The sequence below is a fragment of the Chiloscyllium plagiosum genome, unplaced genomic scaffold, assembly GCF_037043375.1.
Source record: "Chiloscyllium plagiosum isolate Xiang-an unplaced genomic scaffold, Cpla_swu_hap1 HiC_scaffold_4, whole genome shotgun sequence".
Classification (NCBI taxonomy): Eukaryota; Metazoa; Chordata; class Chondrichthyes; order Orectolobiformes; family Hemiscylliidae; genus Chiloscyllium; species Chiloscyllium plagiosum.
In genome coordinates this window covers 116,998,552-117,014,259 of record NW_028270142.1, presented here as the reverse complement: position 1 = coordinate 117,014,259, position 15,708 = coordinate 116,998,552, and the positions used below count along the sequence as shown (strand labels likewise).

Genomic DNA, 15,708 nt, shown 5'->3' with positions numbered 1-15,708 from the left:
GAAGAAATTTTGTTTTACTGAGTAGTACCATCATTATCCACATCATATAAGGTTAATTTGTTCACTATAGTTCAAAAACAAACCTTTACCTTAGCATTGACTATCTCAATGTGAACAAGTAGAGAGGCCAGCTCCAGTTCCTCACTGTAACTATTTTTCAGAGGCACAGATCTGTAACCTGTAAATACAACAAGATCTTGCCATTCATCAAGGCATTATAGATAGTCAGTGGCAACTACAGCTCAGAAAAGTACAATGCAATCTCAGCCCACGCAATATCAACATACACAAACATGCACAGACATGCACACACATCCTCACTTATGATTTGTGAACACAGCTTGGCATTTACACAACAAGTTTGATGTATGGAGATGCATAATTACGCAGTAGTTTAAGTATAAAGGTATGCAAGGTCATTCATAAAATTAAAGTTTCAACTCAATTAGAATAATCAGTGAAGCAACTGCATTTAAACTAAATGCATGCAGTAACTGGTCTCCATAGATTTGAGAGTACTAAGTGAGCATTGGTCTTTATATGTATAAGTATTCATGTTGATACATGAACAACATGATATGTATGTTGTGACATATCACTGATTCAAGGGCCTAGCTTAAGCATCAAGCCCTCTATTGACAGTAACCAAAAATGCGTTTGAAGAGAGTTAATGTACAACCCTGACCATAGATGTTCAGAATCACAGTAACAGTAGCTGTCCTTGTCAAATAATGCAAAATAAACTTCTCCCTGTGATAGAACAGGTATGCATTTATTCCCACGATTGATGAATTTTCTTCTTGATTATTTACCAGTGGTGACATTTGGATCTAATTATAAGATTTTTTTATATTCACTTGTGGAACATGGACACCGCTGGCTAGGTCAACATTTATCTCCCATCCCTTGTGCCCTTGTGAATGTGTCAAAGACATTTTCTGAATATATTTTAAAGTTAATTTCAGGTAGATGAGAGGTGTGGTATCCTGCCTGAAATATCCATGGTATATCCATGCCTGATGCAAACAATTTGTAAAAGTGTGGTCTTAAAAGAAATAGTGAGAATTGAGAAACTGTGAAGGTGCAAAGAAACCTGGATGTCAATGTTAGAAATAATGAAATGCTAATGCACAGATATAAAAGCAAATTTTTAAAAATGCTAGTAGAATGTTGTCCTTTTGGGAGAAACCCATGCTTCAAAAACAAGAAGCTATACTTATATAGCATCCTTTTCTTAAGATGTTTCTAATCGCAAATAGTTTCTACCTGTCCTTATGCATGTTGAGATTATAGACCAAACCAATAAAATCATTAACTCAGCAGAAGCTGTTTAAGCATAAATTCTTGACTTTGCTTAATTGACCTCTTTAAGTGGTTTTAATAAGATCTACTTTCTGGCATCTCCCCTGTCAATAAAATTAAGATATGTGCTCTATTGTTGATATTTGTCTAACTGATTGACACTTTTTTAGGACTGCAGGAACAGTTGTTCTTTCAAAGGATATTTCTGAGGGAGTGGGCTTTTTGACAAGAGTACTACATTTGCCATTGTTATTGTACAGCTCATTAATGATTCAGTGAGCGGTGCAGTGGTAATGTCCCTACTACATGGCCAGGAGTACATGGATTCAAATCCCACCTGCTGCAGAAGTCTGTCATAAAATGTCTGAACAGGTTGGTTTTAAATGAAAACAGCTCATTGGTTACATATGTGTTGGCCTGGGCAGTATCAGTGGCCATAGAGAGTGGTTGGGGATGCATGGGTATACATAAAGTTGGCATAAAGAGGACAAGGACAGGGAGGCATAAGTTGATATTTTAAAAAATTCATTCATGGGATGTGGGTGTCACTGGCTGGCCAGTATTTATTGCCCATTCATACTTGCCCTTGAGAAGGTGGTGGTCAGCTACCTTCATGAGACGCTACAGTCCATGTGCTGTAGGTAGATGCACAATGTCATTCGGGAGCAGGAGAGAATTCCAGGAGTTTGACCCAGCAACACTGAAGGAACTTGCAGGTGGTGTTTTTCTCATGTATCTGCGACCCTTATCCTTTTGGGTGGTAGTGATCATGAGTTTGGGAGATACTGTCTCAGGAGAATTGGTGAATTGCTGCAGTGCACCTATCAGATGGTTCACAATGCTTCTACTGAGCAACAGTGGTGGAAGGATTAAATGATGGTGGGTGTGGTGCCAACCAGGTGGGATGCTTTGTTCTAGATGGTGTCAAAATTCATGAGTGTTATTGGAACTGCATTCTTCCAAGCAAGTGGGGTGTATTCCATCACATTCCTGAGTTGTACCTGTAGATAGTGGACAGGCTTTGAGGAGTCAGGAGGTGAGTTTTGCAGTCTTCCTAGCCTCTGACTTGTCTTGTAGCCACTGTATTTATATGGCTAATCTAGTTCGATTTCTGGTCAATGGTATTCTCCAGGATGTTGATAATGGGGGACCCAGTGATGGTAACACCAATGAACATCAAAGGATGATGGTTAGGTTCTCTCCTTTTTGAAGATGGTCATCGCTTGGCATTTCTGTAGTGTGAATGTTATTATTACCAGTTATCAACCCAAACCTGGATATTGACTAGGTCTTGTTGTGTTTGAACATAGACTGCATCGGTATCTGAGGAGCTGAAAATGGTGCTGAACATTGTGCAATCTTCAGTGAACATCCCCACTTCTGACTATATGATGGAGGAAAGGTCATTGATGAAGCAGCTAGAGATGGTTGGACCTAGTACACTCCACTGAGGTATTTTTGGATTAGAATTAGAATAAGTTTATTTCACATGTACTCACACGGGTACAGTGAAAAGTTTACAAAGTCACCACTTATAGCGGCATCTTACGTACAAAAGTACCAAATCTTAGGAATAAATTAGAAGAACAAAATAATAAAAAATTAATAATTACAGACCTTGCAAGCAAGTAAAATGGAGCAGATGAGTCCACTGAGGCACCTCAAGACTGCACTGTGGCTCACCTTGAAGTTCTCAAGGGTGAGATCCATGCTGGCTGCACACGAGGCTGGGGGTCTGTGCTGGCTTCACCCGAGGTGGGGTCCGTACTGGCTTGACTCGAGGATGGGGGTCCGTGCTGGCTTCACTCGAGGCCGGGGGTCCGTGCTGGCTTCACACGAGGCTAGGGGTCTGTGCTGGATTCACCCGAGGCTGGGGGTCCGTGCTGGCTTCACCTGAGGCTGGGGGTCCGCGCTGGCTTCACCTGAGGCTGGGGGTCCGTGCTGAATTCACTTGAGGATGGGGGTCCGTGCTTGCTTAGCTTGAGACTAGGGGTCCGTGCTGGCTTCACTCGAGGCTAGGAGTCTGTGCTGGATTCACCTGAGGCTGGACATCCGCGCTGGCTTCACCTGAGGCGGGGTGTCCGCGCTGGCTTCACCTGTGGCTGGGGGTCCGTGGTGGATTCACTCGAGGATGGGGGTCCGTGCTGGTTTTACTTGAGGCTGGGGGTCCATGCTGGATTCACTCGAGGATGGGGTTCCGTGCTGGCTTTACCTGAGGCTGGAGGTCCGTGCTGGCTTTACCTGAGGCTGGGGGTCCGTGCTGGATTCACTTGAGGATGGGGGTCCGTGCTGGCTTTACTTGAGGCTGGGGGTCCGTGCTGGATTCACTCGAGGATGGGGGTCCGTGCTGGCTTCACCCGAGGCCGGGGGTCCTTGCTGGATTCACTCGAGGATGGGGGTCCGTGCTGGCTTTACTTGAGGCTGGGGGTCTGTGCTGGATTCACCCGAGACTGAGAGTCCGTGCTGCCTTCACTCGAGGCCGGGAATCCTGGAGGTGCAAACACTGACCTCCAATCATCTTGTGCCAGGTGTAACTTCAACCAGTGGAGAGATTTCCTAGATTCCCATTGACTCCAGCTTTGCTTGGGCTTGATGCCACACTTGGTCAAATGCATTTTGATGTCAAGGTCTGTCACTCTCACTTCACATCTAGAATTCAACTCCTTTGTCCATGCTTGAACCAAGGCTGTAATGAGATCAGGAGCTGAGTGGCCCTGGCAAAACCCAAACTGAGCATCAGTGAGCAGGTTATTGCTGAGCAAGTGCTGCTTGATAGTTCTGTAGACGACACTTCCCATCACTTCACTGATGATTGAGAGAAGACAATTGACAGGGTTGGATTTGTCCTGCTTTTTGTGTACAGGATATATCGGGGAAATTATTCACACTATCAGGTAGATGCCAGTACAGTAGCTGTACTGGAACAGGTTAGCCTCATCTTCCCCCTCGGAACACTTCACCCCCAGGGCATCAATGTGGACTTCAACAGTTTCCTCATTTCCCCTTCCCCCACCTCACCCTCATTCCAAACTTCCAGCTCAGCACTGTCCCCATGACTTGTCCGGACTTGTCCTACCTGCCTATCTCCTTTTCCACCTATCCACTCCACCCTCTCCTCCCTGACCTATCACCTTCATCTCCTCCCCCACTCACCCATTGTACTCTATGCTACTCTCTCCCCACCACCACTCTCCCCTGGCGTATCTCTCCACGCTTCAGGCTTTCTGCCTTTATTCCTGATGAAGGGCTCTTGCCCGAAACGTCGATTTCGCTGCTCCTTAGATGCTGCCTGAACTGCTGTGCTCTTCCAGCACCACTAATCCAGGTTGGCTATGGGATTAGCAAGATGTGGAGCACACGTTTTCAGTACTGTTGCTGTAATTTTGTCAGGACTCACAGTATTTGCAGTATATTCGGCCATTAGCCATTTCTTGATATTATGTGGAATGAATTGAATTGACTGAAGATTGTATTATGTGATACTAGGCCCCTCTGGAGGAATTGGATCATCTACTTGATACCTCTGGCTGAAGATTGTAACAAATATTTCAGCCCCTTGCATTGATGTGGGATGGGGATATTTTGTGCAATCTCTTCCTCCAGTGAGTTGTTTAATTGTCCACCACCATTCACAATTGAATGTGGCAGGACAACAGTATTTAGATCTGACCCTTTTGTTGTGGAATTGCTTAGCCGTGTTCTATCACTTGCTGTTTATGTTGTTTGGCAGGTAACTAGTACTATCTTGCAGCTTCATCAGATTGACAGCTCATTTTTAGATATGCTTGGTGCTGATCCAGGCATACCTTCCTACATTCTCCATTGAACCAGGGTCGATCTCCCTGATGGTAATGGTCAAGTGGCTAAGGGTGGCACGGTGTCTCAGTGGTTAGCACTGCTACCTCACAGCGCCAAGGACCCAGGTTCGAGTTCAGCCTTGGGTGACGACTGTGTGTGGAGTTTGCATATTCTCCCTGTGTCTGCATGGGTGCTCCAGTTTCCTCCCACAGTCCAAAGATGTGCAGGTCAGGTGAACTGGCTGTGCTAAATTTCCCATAGTGTTCAGAGATATGTAGGTTAGATGCATTGATCAGGGGTAAATACAGGATAATAGGGTAGAGGAATGGGTCTGGGTGGATTACTTTTCAGAGAGTCGGTGTGGACTTGTTGGGTCAAAGGGTCTGTTTCCACACTTTAGAGATTCTATGGACAACATAAATGGACTACCATTTCGATGGAATGGGGCATTTGTTGGGCATTGGATTGCAGATGTTGCTAGAGTATGCTTCTGCTGCTCTTGATGGCCCACAGCGCCTCATGGATGCCCAGACTTAACTTGCTAGAAGTCTGTCCCATTTAGCATGGTGATACTGCCACGCAACATGACATTTTCTCAGTGAGATGACAGGATTTTGTCTCCACAAGAATTGTGTGGTCACCCTTACAAATACTGTCACGGATAAATGTAACTGCAGCCGTCAGATTTGTACTTGCAGAATTACATTTTATTTTGCTCAAAAACAACAGGAATCCATGTAAGATTCTGTAAATCCCTTTTTAGATTAGAACCAATCTGAACTTTGGGGCACCGACGGCCTCACACATGGCTCCTCACTCCCTCAATGCATTATCTGGGCCGACATGGCACCTATTGTTAAATTTTACTTGAGAATGTAACTTTAAGAAAGTTCTGGGATTTACATATGAAAAAAACTGAAACCAACATAATCATTCTAAGATGAGAGACTTAACAAACAACCCAGGCCTTTTCAATGTATAAGTTCAGTTGCATCACACTGTAAACATTTGCTACAAATTTTGTGTCCTATGATCTTATGCTCCACAACCACCTGATGAAGGAGCAGCATTCCGAAAGCTAGTGCTTCCAAATAAACCTGTTGGACTACAACCTGGCCACAGAGATATTGAGTCATAGAGGTGTGATTTTTAACTTTGTACACCCCAGTCCAACAACGGCACCTCAAAATCTTAGAATCAGTATGTGAAAACAGAAAAGATGTGAAACTAGTTTCCATGAGTATCAGTGCTCACTGGCAGTGTTTATCTGTAATGCTAGGCCAGGACCTCCCCGACTGTAGGTCGGGATTCCACTGTCTCCCCATGTGATTCCATTTGGTATTAGATTGGGTGATGTGGTTGTGATATAAATGACCTTTTCTTAACAAGTATTACAGTTATTTATTTATATGTAATTCATGGATTAAATTAAAATAAATTGTGTGCATAGTGTTTATTTCAAAATGGCATGGGAAATATAATGCATATTTAGTAAAGCAGCCTATGTTCAAGAAGATGAAACAGCATTCGATTTCCATTGACATAAAACTTAAAATGGGTCAAACCCCCAAGCAGAAAATAGCTTTTGTATAAATTGAAACTTATCCTTTGCGTTATTCTCCAGAGACATGGTCCCATTTAAACGCTGTGCTGTGATATTTTTTAAAAAATGTTTGTTGCTTTGAGTTGCTCAATTCTGTGTTCACAAAAACAGTGGCTGAGATAGGAGAGGGAAATCTTTGGAAGCATAATGCTCCTAATTTGGTCTGAGGCCCAGTAGAAAGCCACCACAACCAACACCATTTTTTCATTCATTCAAGGATATTGACTTTTCTGTCTGGGTGAGCATTTGCTGTCCAATCCCAACGACCCTTCATTCTTCACTCTCCTTCAGTCTCCAAAACATTCCACATCAATTCAGCCTATTGAGTAGGTGGCCATGTCACTGTTTATCTACAGAGAATCTATCAATCAAACAATGAGTTACAGAGACATTCGGGGATGCAAGTCCCACAAAATCACCCATAATTCACTTTCAGTCTGGCTCATAAGCTTTGCAGTAAATGCTAAGGAAAAGGAGATGGCAGATGATGTGTAGTGCCAAGAGAGAAAGACTTACTCTGACTGTGACATATGTTGAAGTTTTAAATAAGTCTTTCTGATTATCCCAGTGAGCCATTTGCCCAGCACAGGAAGGACAGAATTAAATGGGTCACTGTTGCTATACGCAGCCCTGGAGATGAGGGGTTCTCACTGACCAGCTGAAGAGTTGATGAGAGCAGTACTTTGTATCTTTCTGGTAATGGCTGCCGTATTAAATACCCCTCACGCACTCTACTAAACAGTGCCGAGACTTCTCCAGGGTAAAGTACCCTGATGATAGGAACCTGTCCACTGAGAGCCGCTAGTCAGAGGTCAGCAGATCTGACAGAATGACAGTGTTACTGGGATGGCATTGGCAGTAATTGCCCACTTTGAAGCTTGGAAACCAGCCATAGTTGAATAGTGGCTAGATTGAGATTGTGAAGATTCGGGGAGGTCAGCTCCTGATGCCCCATCACCCTTTTCAATTTCCCAATGCGAGATCCCTCAATCATTCATTGAGTGCCTTTGAAGGGACTACAGATTCTGCAAACAACATTGCACAGGATTATTTGTCATACTCCCTACATGGCAAAACCCTATCCCTTGATGGGCAGAGGATGAGACACTTAGCTGGAGCATTAGCTGGGGATTAAATGGGATGGAGTTGGTCAGGTGATAGATTACCCACTTGCATTAAATGTGTCCCACCACCAAACTCATCATGGTGAAAGGGAGCACATTAGATTCCACTCATTTTATCATCCAGCCCACCACAGGGAGAACCAAGGCAGACAAATATCTCTGAACTAAATCCATGCTCTAGCAGATGTGAATGTGCACTGTGCTGTCAGTATAATCCCAGAATTATCATCCCTCACAATGTCAAGTTTATTAAAAGCAGTTAAATAATATTTTTCTTCCTAGGATTCTAGTTACCTGTTTTAAGGCATTTAACAGGATAGGTTGCCTGAGCGAGGAAGTTGGGGTCACTGAACATGTCCTCATCGTACACGATGAACTTCAAAAAGGCAAACTCGGGGTTGTTGATGTCAAAGACAAATTGCTTGAACAGCCAGACAGGATTTAATCCATTATCCGCTGGAGCAAACATAAAACAGAAAGAGATGCACTCAACTAATGCTTTCAAAAACATTTCTTTTCACTGTGCTCTTCACTTTTCTCCTCCCTTTTACCTGAATTTTCTCCTGAACATTCTGCATAATTCCAATAAACAGACATTCCTTACCTGCCTTTTCCAGCAGGGTTGGTGACCAGGAGCTGGAACCTTGGCTGATGTTCCCCTTCTTTTTGAGGTCAACTGTATCAGTTAGGCTGAGCTCAACACAGACCAGCTACTAAAATTGGTGACCATTCTGGTCTGCACCACTCAGTTCAATACTGGACAGAAAATTTACCAACTGAGTAAATGGTGAATAATACATTAAGTATACACATAAAAATGACAGCATTTTTTACAACATGATCACTGGAGGAGTCTCACATATGTTTCATAGCAGAATGTACATTGTATAAAAGGGCTTCATTCAACAGTGACTCTCCCCCCATTTTGCCAATAGCTGAGTAAGTAAACATACTGAATAGGGCAAACCTGTGCCATATAAATCAAAGCATCCCATGATTGGTCATTCACTTATCTGCTGTCAACTAGGACAGTATAAAGATGTGACAATTCATACCAGTATCTCACTTCTTCCTTTTAAAGAGGAAGCAACAGATTTGCTAAACTGTTTGTTGGAACTCAACAGTGCCTGCTAGACTCCTAACCTGGTTGACATGCACAGACAAAGCTCACAAGGGGAGAATGCCAACATAGTGAGGGCTCAGAGATTTGCCAGTGTATATGGAACTCTTTGCCAGTGTATATGAAAGTGAGTACTGCAGATGCTGGAGATGAGAGTCAAAAGGTGTGGTGCTGGAAAAGCACAGCTGGTCAGGCAGCATCCAAGGAGCAGGAGAGTCAACATTTCGGGCATAAGCTCTTCATCTGAAACTCTTTGCTAGAAAATAGGTGACTCCCGAGGGAATGGACAAACACTGAGAAAAACAAATATGCATTAAATCAGAACTGGAAGTATTATAGTAAGGGCAGATTATACAAGATGATTAGAATGATTCATTTATGAAATTGGGGGAAGCTCACAATGTGGTGACAGTTATTAAGTGATATTTTTGTGGTGACAGTTATTAAGTGATATTTTGCAGTGTGTATCATTGATGGGCTATAGCTTTTGTATATACTCATGTTTTGTATATTTACAGAGTAATGGGTGCAGAAAACTGAATCATTACACAAGAGAAGATGCTCTTCTGATTTTGGGAAATTCAAAGGAAATTCAAAATTAAGTAGTACGTTCTTCCTGAAAATCATATTTTAGGTGTATTTAATTCATCACTGGAGTTTTCCCTGTTTTATGCCTGGGTCTGTTGCAGGCTCATTTTTAGAGATTCCTTGCGATATATGGAATTTTCCTATCCCAGGAGATAATGATGTGGGTAGTGAGAAGGGGAAATAAGTGGGTGAGTTGGCTTTGGAGAGATACTCCTCACCTTCTCGCCATCTCACCAAACAATGTTGGGTGAGGCGATTCAAGGACGGCTTCCTCAACTCTCCTGCAATTTAAGTTCTTAAGTAGTCAATTAATTGCCACAAAGGTCTCAACTCTCCAGTTGTGTGGCCCAGCCCTCCCCTCGCCCCCATCTGTTTTTCTGCAATCTCCACCATGGTGGGGCAAAAAAGGTGGCCTCCTCTCTAATTGGGAAGCCAAGAATACCTGCCTAGTCCATCTGGGATGCAGCCGCCACAAAAGACAAAGTGAATGTGTAAGATTGTTCACTTGAGTAAAAAAAATAAAACAAGATACTTATTAAATGATGAGTAACTGGGAAATGCAAGTGGCCAGAAAGACCCTATTGTTCTTGTTCATAAGTCAATTATAATTAACAGGCAGGTGCAGTAAGCAAGTAGGAAGGCAAATGCTAAGTTGGCCTCATCACAAAGGGATTTGAGTACAGGATGAAAGAAATCTTGCTGCAGTTGTATAACTCATTACTAACACTTCATCTGGAGCACTGTGCACAAATTCGGTACCCTTATTGAAGAAAGGATATACTATCATAAAGGGTGTACAAATGAAGATTGACTAGATTAATTCTGGACATGGTGGGATTTTCTTATGAGGAGAAATTGAGGAGGCTAAATCTAAATTCCCTAGAAATTCAAAGAATGTGGGTGATGATATGGAAACTTATAAAATTCTTTCAAGGCACAACAGAGTTGATGTAGATAGGATGTTCCCCTGGCTGGTGATTCTTGATGTCATTATTCCCCAGAAGTCTCAATTACTATCTTGAATTGGGTTGATTATTGAGATTTCACAGCCCTGGGACAGAATTCCAAAGATCCACCCTCTCAGTGAATAAATATCTCCTTATCAAAATCTTACATGGCCTACTCCTTAAACTGAGATTATCTCTCCTGCATCCACCCTGTCAGACTCTGTAAGAATCTGATAAGTTTCAAAGAGGTGACCTGTCATTCTTTGAAACTACAGGGAGTACAGACTCACAGTCTCTCCTCTATTCCACTCCATCTATATAGCAAGTATGTTCTTGCATAGATAAAGAAACCAAAACAGTTCACAGTTGGTGAGGTCTCAATTAAGGCTCTGTACAACGACAGCATGTCTTTATTCTTATACTAAAATCCCCCTGTGACGAAGGCTTTCATTCCATTTGTCATTTGAATTACTTGCTGCACCTGCATGCCAACTTTTAGTGACTCGTGACCAAAGACACTCAGGTCCCTGTGAAACAATCTCACTTCCCAGCTTCTCAGCATTTAAGAAATATTGTGATTTCTTCCTTTTTTTTTAACTAAAGTGAGTAACTTCATATTTATTCACTTTATACTCCATGTTCTTATCATTCTTTTAACCTGTCCCAGTTCACTTTTAGCCTCTCTGCATCCTCGTCACAACTTACTTTCCCACTTTGTGTCAATTCCATTTTCTACTCACCTTTGTAAACAAACACAACGAAAGGAGAAAACAACATACAGATTATTGGAGAAAAGGGCTGGAGCTCTGACCAAGAGCATTGCCTTAAAATATTAACTCTAATTCTTTCACGCACATTACCTGATCTAATAAGAGGCTACATTGTTTTCTGGTTTCATATCAGATTTGCATGGAATTTTAACTTTATTGTGTCAATCATTGGAGGTTCTGAAATGTTTCTAATCAATCCCAAGTCCCCACCTGCTTCAAGAAGACCACCATCATTCTAGTACCAAAGAAAGCACATGCAACATGCCTTAATGCCTAGTTGCTCTGACCTCCATAATCATGAAGTGCTTTGAGAGATTAGTCATGGTCCATATCCACTCTAGCCTCCCAGCCTGCCTCAATCCCCTGCAATTGGCCTCCTGGTGAAACAGGTCCACAGCAGATGCCATTTTCCTGGTCCTACACTCATCCTTGGAATATCTAGATAACAAGGGCACCTATATTAGGCTCCTATTCATCAACTACAGCTCCACCCTTAACACCATAATCCCTACCAGGCTAATCTCAAAACTCTGAGACCTAGGTCCCGGCTCCCACTTCTGCAACTGAATCCTTAGCTCCCTGACCCACAGACTGCAATCAATGAAGATAGACAACTGCACCTTCTCCACGATAACCCACAACATTGGCGCCCTGCAAGGATGGGTTCTCAGTCCACAAAGATCCACCCACGAGTGTGTAGCCAAATTTTATACGAACACCATCTACAAATTTGCTGAAGACACCACCGTGGGAGGACAGATATCAAATAACAATGTTTGATATCCTATATTGGTACAAGAAGGAGATAGAGGGCTTGGTGTTGTGGTACATTGATAACAATCTCTCTCTCAATTTCAGCAAAACATAATAACTAATCATTGACTTCAGGAAGAAATGAGGAGGACATGCCTCATCAACGGAGCTGAAGTGGAGCGGGTCGAAAGCGTCAAGTTCCTAGGAGTGACGATAACCAACAATCTGTCCTGGACCTCCTATGTGGATGCAAGAAGGCACAATAACATCTCTTCGTCCTCAGGTGGCTTAGGGAATTCAGCATGGCCATAAGGACCCTCACCAATGTTTACAGGTGCACCAGAGAAAGCATTTTATCCAGGTGCGTAATGGCCTGGTATGGCAACTATTCTGCTCAAGGCTGTAAGGAATTACAGAAAGTTGTGTACACAGTGCAGACCATCATGGAAGCCAACCTTCGATCCATGGACTCCACTGACACTTCTCATTGCAACAGAAAGGCTGCCAACATCATCAAAGACCCCTCACAGACGAGAAGTGCTCTCCCAATCTTTTCCATCAGGCAGAAAATGCAGAGGCTTGAACACACACACCAACAGTTCAGAATAGCTTCTTCCCTGTCATTATCAGACTGCTGAATGGATCTCTCTGACTTCAAATAATGTTGATTTTGTGAATGTTGATCTCGCCAACGTTGATCTTGCTTTGTACACCTCTTATTATTATTAATATCAAAGATCATCTGAAGAATACTAATTGGTCTGGCCCACGTGCCTTCCCGTAAAAAAAGTTCATTCAATGGAGGGAGAAGGGATGGAAAACAGGGAGATAAAGAGAGAATTTTGTAGGGAATATCATCAGGTCACCGTATTGTGGAAGAGAAATTTTACTTACCCACCACCTCTGTCTTGTATTTGCTGTTGTCATACTCAGCTCCACATACTTCCACTTCAACAAATGGACAAACAATGCTCCTCCCATTCTTGGGCAAATGTCGTGCTCCCAAGATCTGTCAGTTTAAGAGAATTAAGTCAATAAGGATGCACAGCCACAAATTCTCATGTATTCTTTCTTACAAATAGTGGGGATGTCGAATTTATATATCAGAGTCAAAAAAACTGCAGATGCTGGAATCCAAAGTATACAGGCAGAAGGCTGGAAGAAGGCAGAAAGCTAGGCACCATCAGGAAGTGGGGAAGTCAATGTTTTGGGTATAACCCATCTTCAGGAATGAAAGAGGGGGTAGGGGAAGCTACATATAAAGAGGGGGAAAGGGTTAAGGGTGGGGAGAGGATCAGAATGGTGAGGTGGTGATAGGTGAATACAGGTGGTGGGTACGACCTGGTAGGTTGACAGGACGAATGAATCTGATTAGTAGCTGGAAGAAAGGGTTATTTGGAGGGATGGAAGAGAGGAGGCCGGCCTGGAAAGGGAGTTGGGGGATAGGTGGGATGGTTATTTGAAATTAGAGAATTCAATATTGAGTCCTCTGGGCTGCAGGCTGATGATGAAGGTGTTGTTTCTCCAATTTGCAGTCTGATTCAGTGTGGGAATGGAGGAGACTGAGGCTGGACATGTTGGAGACATACTGGGAAGGGGAATTGAAATGGGCTGTGACCAGGAGGACAGGCTGGTCCTTCCGGGCCCTGGCTGAGGTACTCGACGAAATGTACTCTAAGTTTATGTTTGGTCTCATCGATGTAGAGAATTTATCACCCTATAAATTGCCCATTCTCAAATAATTGATTCAGTCATCAGTGTAGAAACCTAGTGAGAAACCAAGTCATTTCAGTCTGTATTGGGACAGCATTAATGTTACCGCATGTGAGGGCTAAGCAAGAGTCAAAACCAGAGATCCACCATTCAGGGATTCCAGCTGGCACAGGAGCATGGCTAAATAATGCACCATCATAGATTTGATGAATGGCCAAAGAACCAAACGGCAGATGAAAGAAATCCTTTCCTGCAGCAAATTGATCTGATCTGGAATGCATTGCCTGAATAATAATTTCCACAAGGTCTATATTTGAAATGGAAAACAAATATTGCAGAGATATGAGCAAACAGCAGGGTTGTTGGACTAATTAAGTAACTCCTTCAAAGAGCCAGCAGAGCCACAATGGTTCTTTTCTGTGATTGTTTTCTGAATTTGAGGTAGATGGAGAACAGGAGAAAGTGAGGGCTGCAGATGCTGGAGATCAGAGCTGAAAATGTGTTGCTGGAAAAGCGCAGCAGGTCAGGCAGCATCCAAGGAACAGGAGAATCGACGTTTTGGGCATAAGCCCTTCCTGAAGAGCATAAGCCCTTCCTGGAGCTTACAAGCTCCAACCAATCCAGTTTTGGTTCTTCAGCAGATCAGGCACAAAACTGAAGGGTAGGGGAAGAGAAGTTTATGTAGCTGTGCAGTGTGTGATATATTGGTAAGTCAAAACTGGTGCAGCACACAAAACAAGTAGATATCACTTACTGTGGCTTAATGCTACATTGAGGTACCCTTAGCAACCTCAGCCATTTTGTTGCGGTGAGACATTGGGTTGAAGTAGAAATTGAGGCTAAAGGAGCAATCAGTCATATATATTTCTGAGGATGGTATATGAGAAAGATCACCTGTGGTGTCTGGGCAAACCTGAACAAACAGGGAAGAATACACAGAAAATGCACAAACATCTCCTTTTACTCTGTTAATCCTACTTTTGATGAGTTTGGGAAACAATATTCCAAATTTGCTGGGGTAGGATAGCAATGTAAAAATATTCTTTAAAAGGTTTGCAATTGAAGAATGTTGATACAAACAAACTAATTGCCTATTTCTTAAGATTCAGGCTTGGATTATTTTAAATGATTTAAACTGTCAGTCAGATGAGTTTGGGTGGCCAATAGCTTGCAGGTAGGTGACAGGGACTTTAGGTTGGTCACATATAGGTGGGAAGAGCTTGCAAGCTTCTTTGTTGAAAGACATCCATACATTTTGGTTCCACAAAGGAAATTTTCATCCTCATCATGGAGGACCTTCGTTATCTCAACAGAAACAGCAAACCTGTTTTTACTTAATGAGGAAGGTGTATGATGTTTCTATGTGCAAGCTCCAGGTAAATTAACATCAGGATCCATGTGAATTTACAAATAATACATCAGGTTCCAATTCCAGCAGGGACCAAAACCAGCAGCATTACATTCAGTGTAATGGAGATGGAAATTGAATTGCTCCATTTTCCCTGCTCCCACTCCATTCCTACCCATCATAAAGAGTTAAAATTCCTACTCATGGTTTTCAAATTAATCAGGTGTCTTGCGGTTAAAAAAAAGTGGCTGCCACTTGCCTGAAGCTGCACTGTGATTGGTTCCACACCCTTGAGAGTGTTCTTGTCAAAAGGGTCAAAGTTTTCATCTCTCATGATGTCAGGGTGCATGACATAGCCACTCTTTCCATTCATTGTGAAAATCGCCTGGTTCAGCTGCATTGGTTTATCTACAGAGAAAAGGTATTTCAATGCTTTTTCAGATTTAAAGTTAACATCCTCTTTATAATGTCAATTACTTTCCTACACAGCTCCCAGTACTTACGTGTATCTATTTTCTTTAGCTGGAGAATTCTCTATCCATTGTTGGAGCTCCACAAGTACTGATACTGATTTTCACAGCTGAAAAGCAAGAAAGTATCCATTTCCATGTACACTTTCTCACGTTTTCAGCTATGGAAAGT

At 42.6% G+C, this 15,708-nt stretch overlaps 1 protein-coding gene across 2 annotated transcripts in view; it reads right to left on the bottom strand.

Moving 5' to 3' along the window:
* Window positions 1-15,708, bottom strand: part of LOC122548917 (1-phosphatidylinositol 4,5-bisphosphate phosphodiesterase gamma-1-like) — a 206,006-nt gene that overhangs the window by 15,046 nt on the left and 175,252 nt on the right. For both annotated transcript variants that reach the window (XM_043687891.2, XM_043687892.2), the window contains exons 27-30: window positions 15,326-15,474; window positions 12,900-13,014; window positions 8,122-8,283; window positions 90-178 (exon numbers count right to left, since the gene is read on the bottom strand). In XM_043687891.2, coding sequence (XP_043543826.1) covers window positions 90-178; window positions 8,122-8,283; window positions 12,900-13,014; window positions 15,326-15,474 — 515 coding nt within the window. The remainder of the gene's footprint in view (window positions 1-89; window positions 179-8,121; window positions 8,284-12,899; window positions 13,015-15,325; window positions 15,475-15,708) is intronic.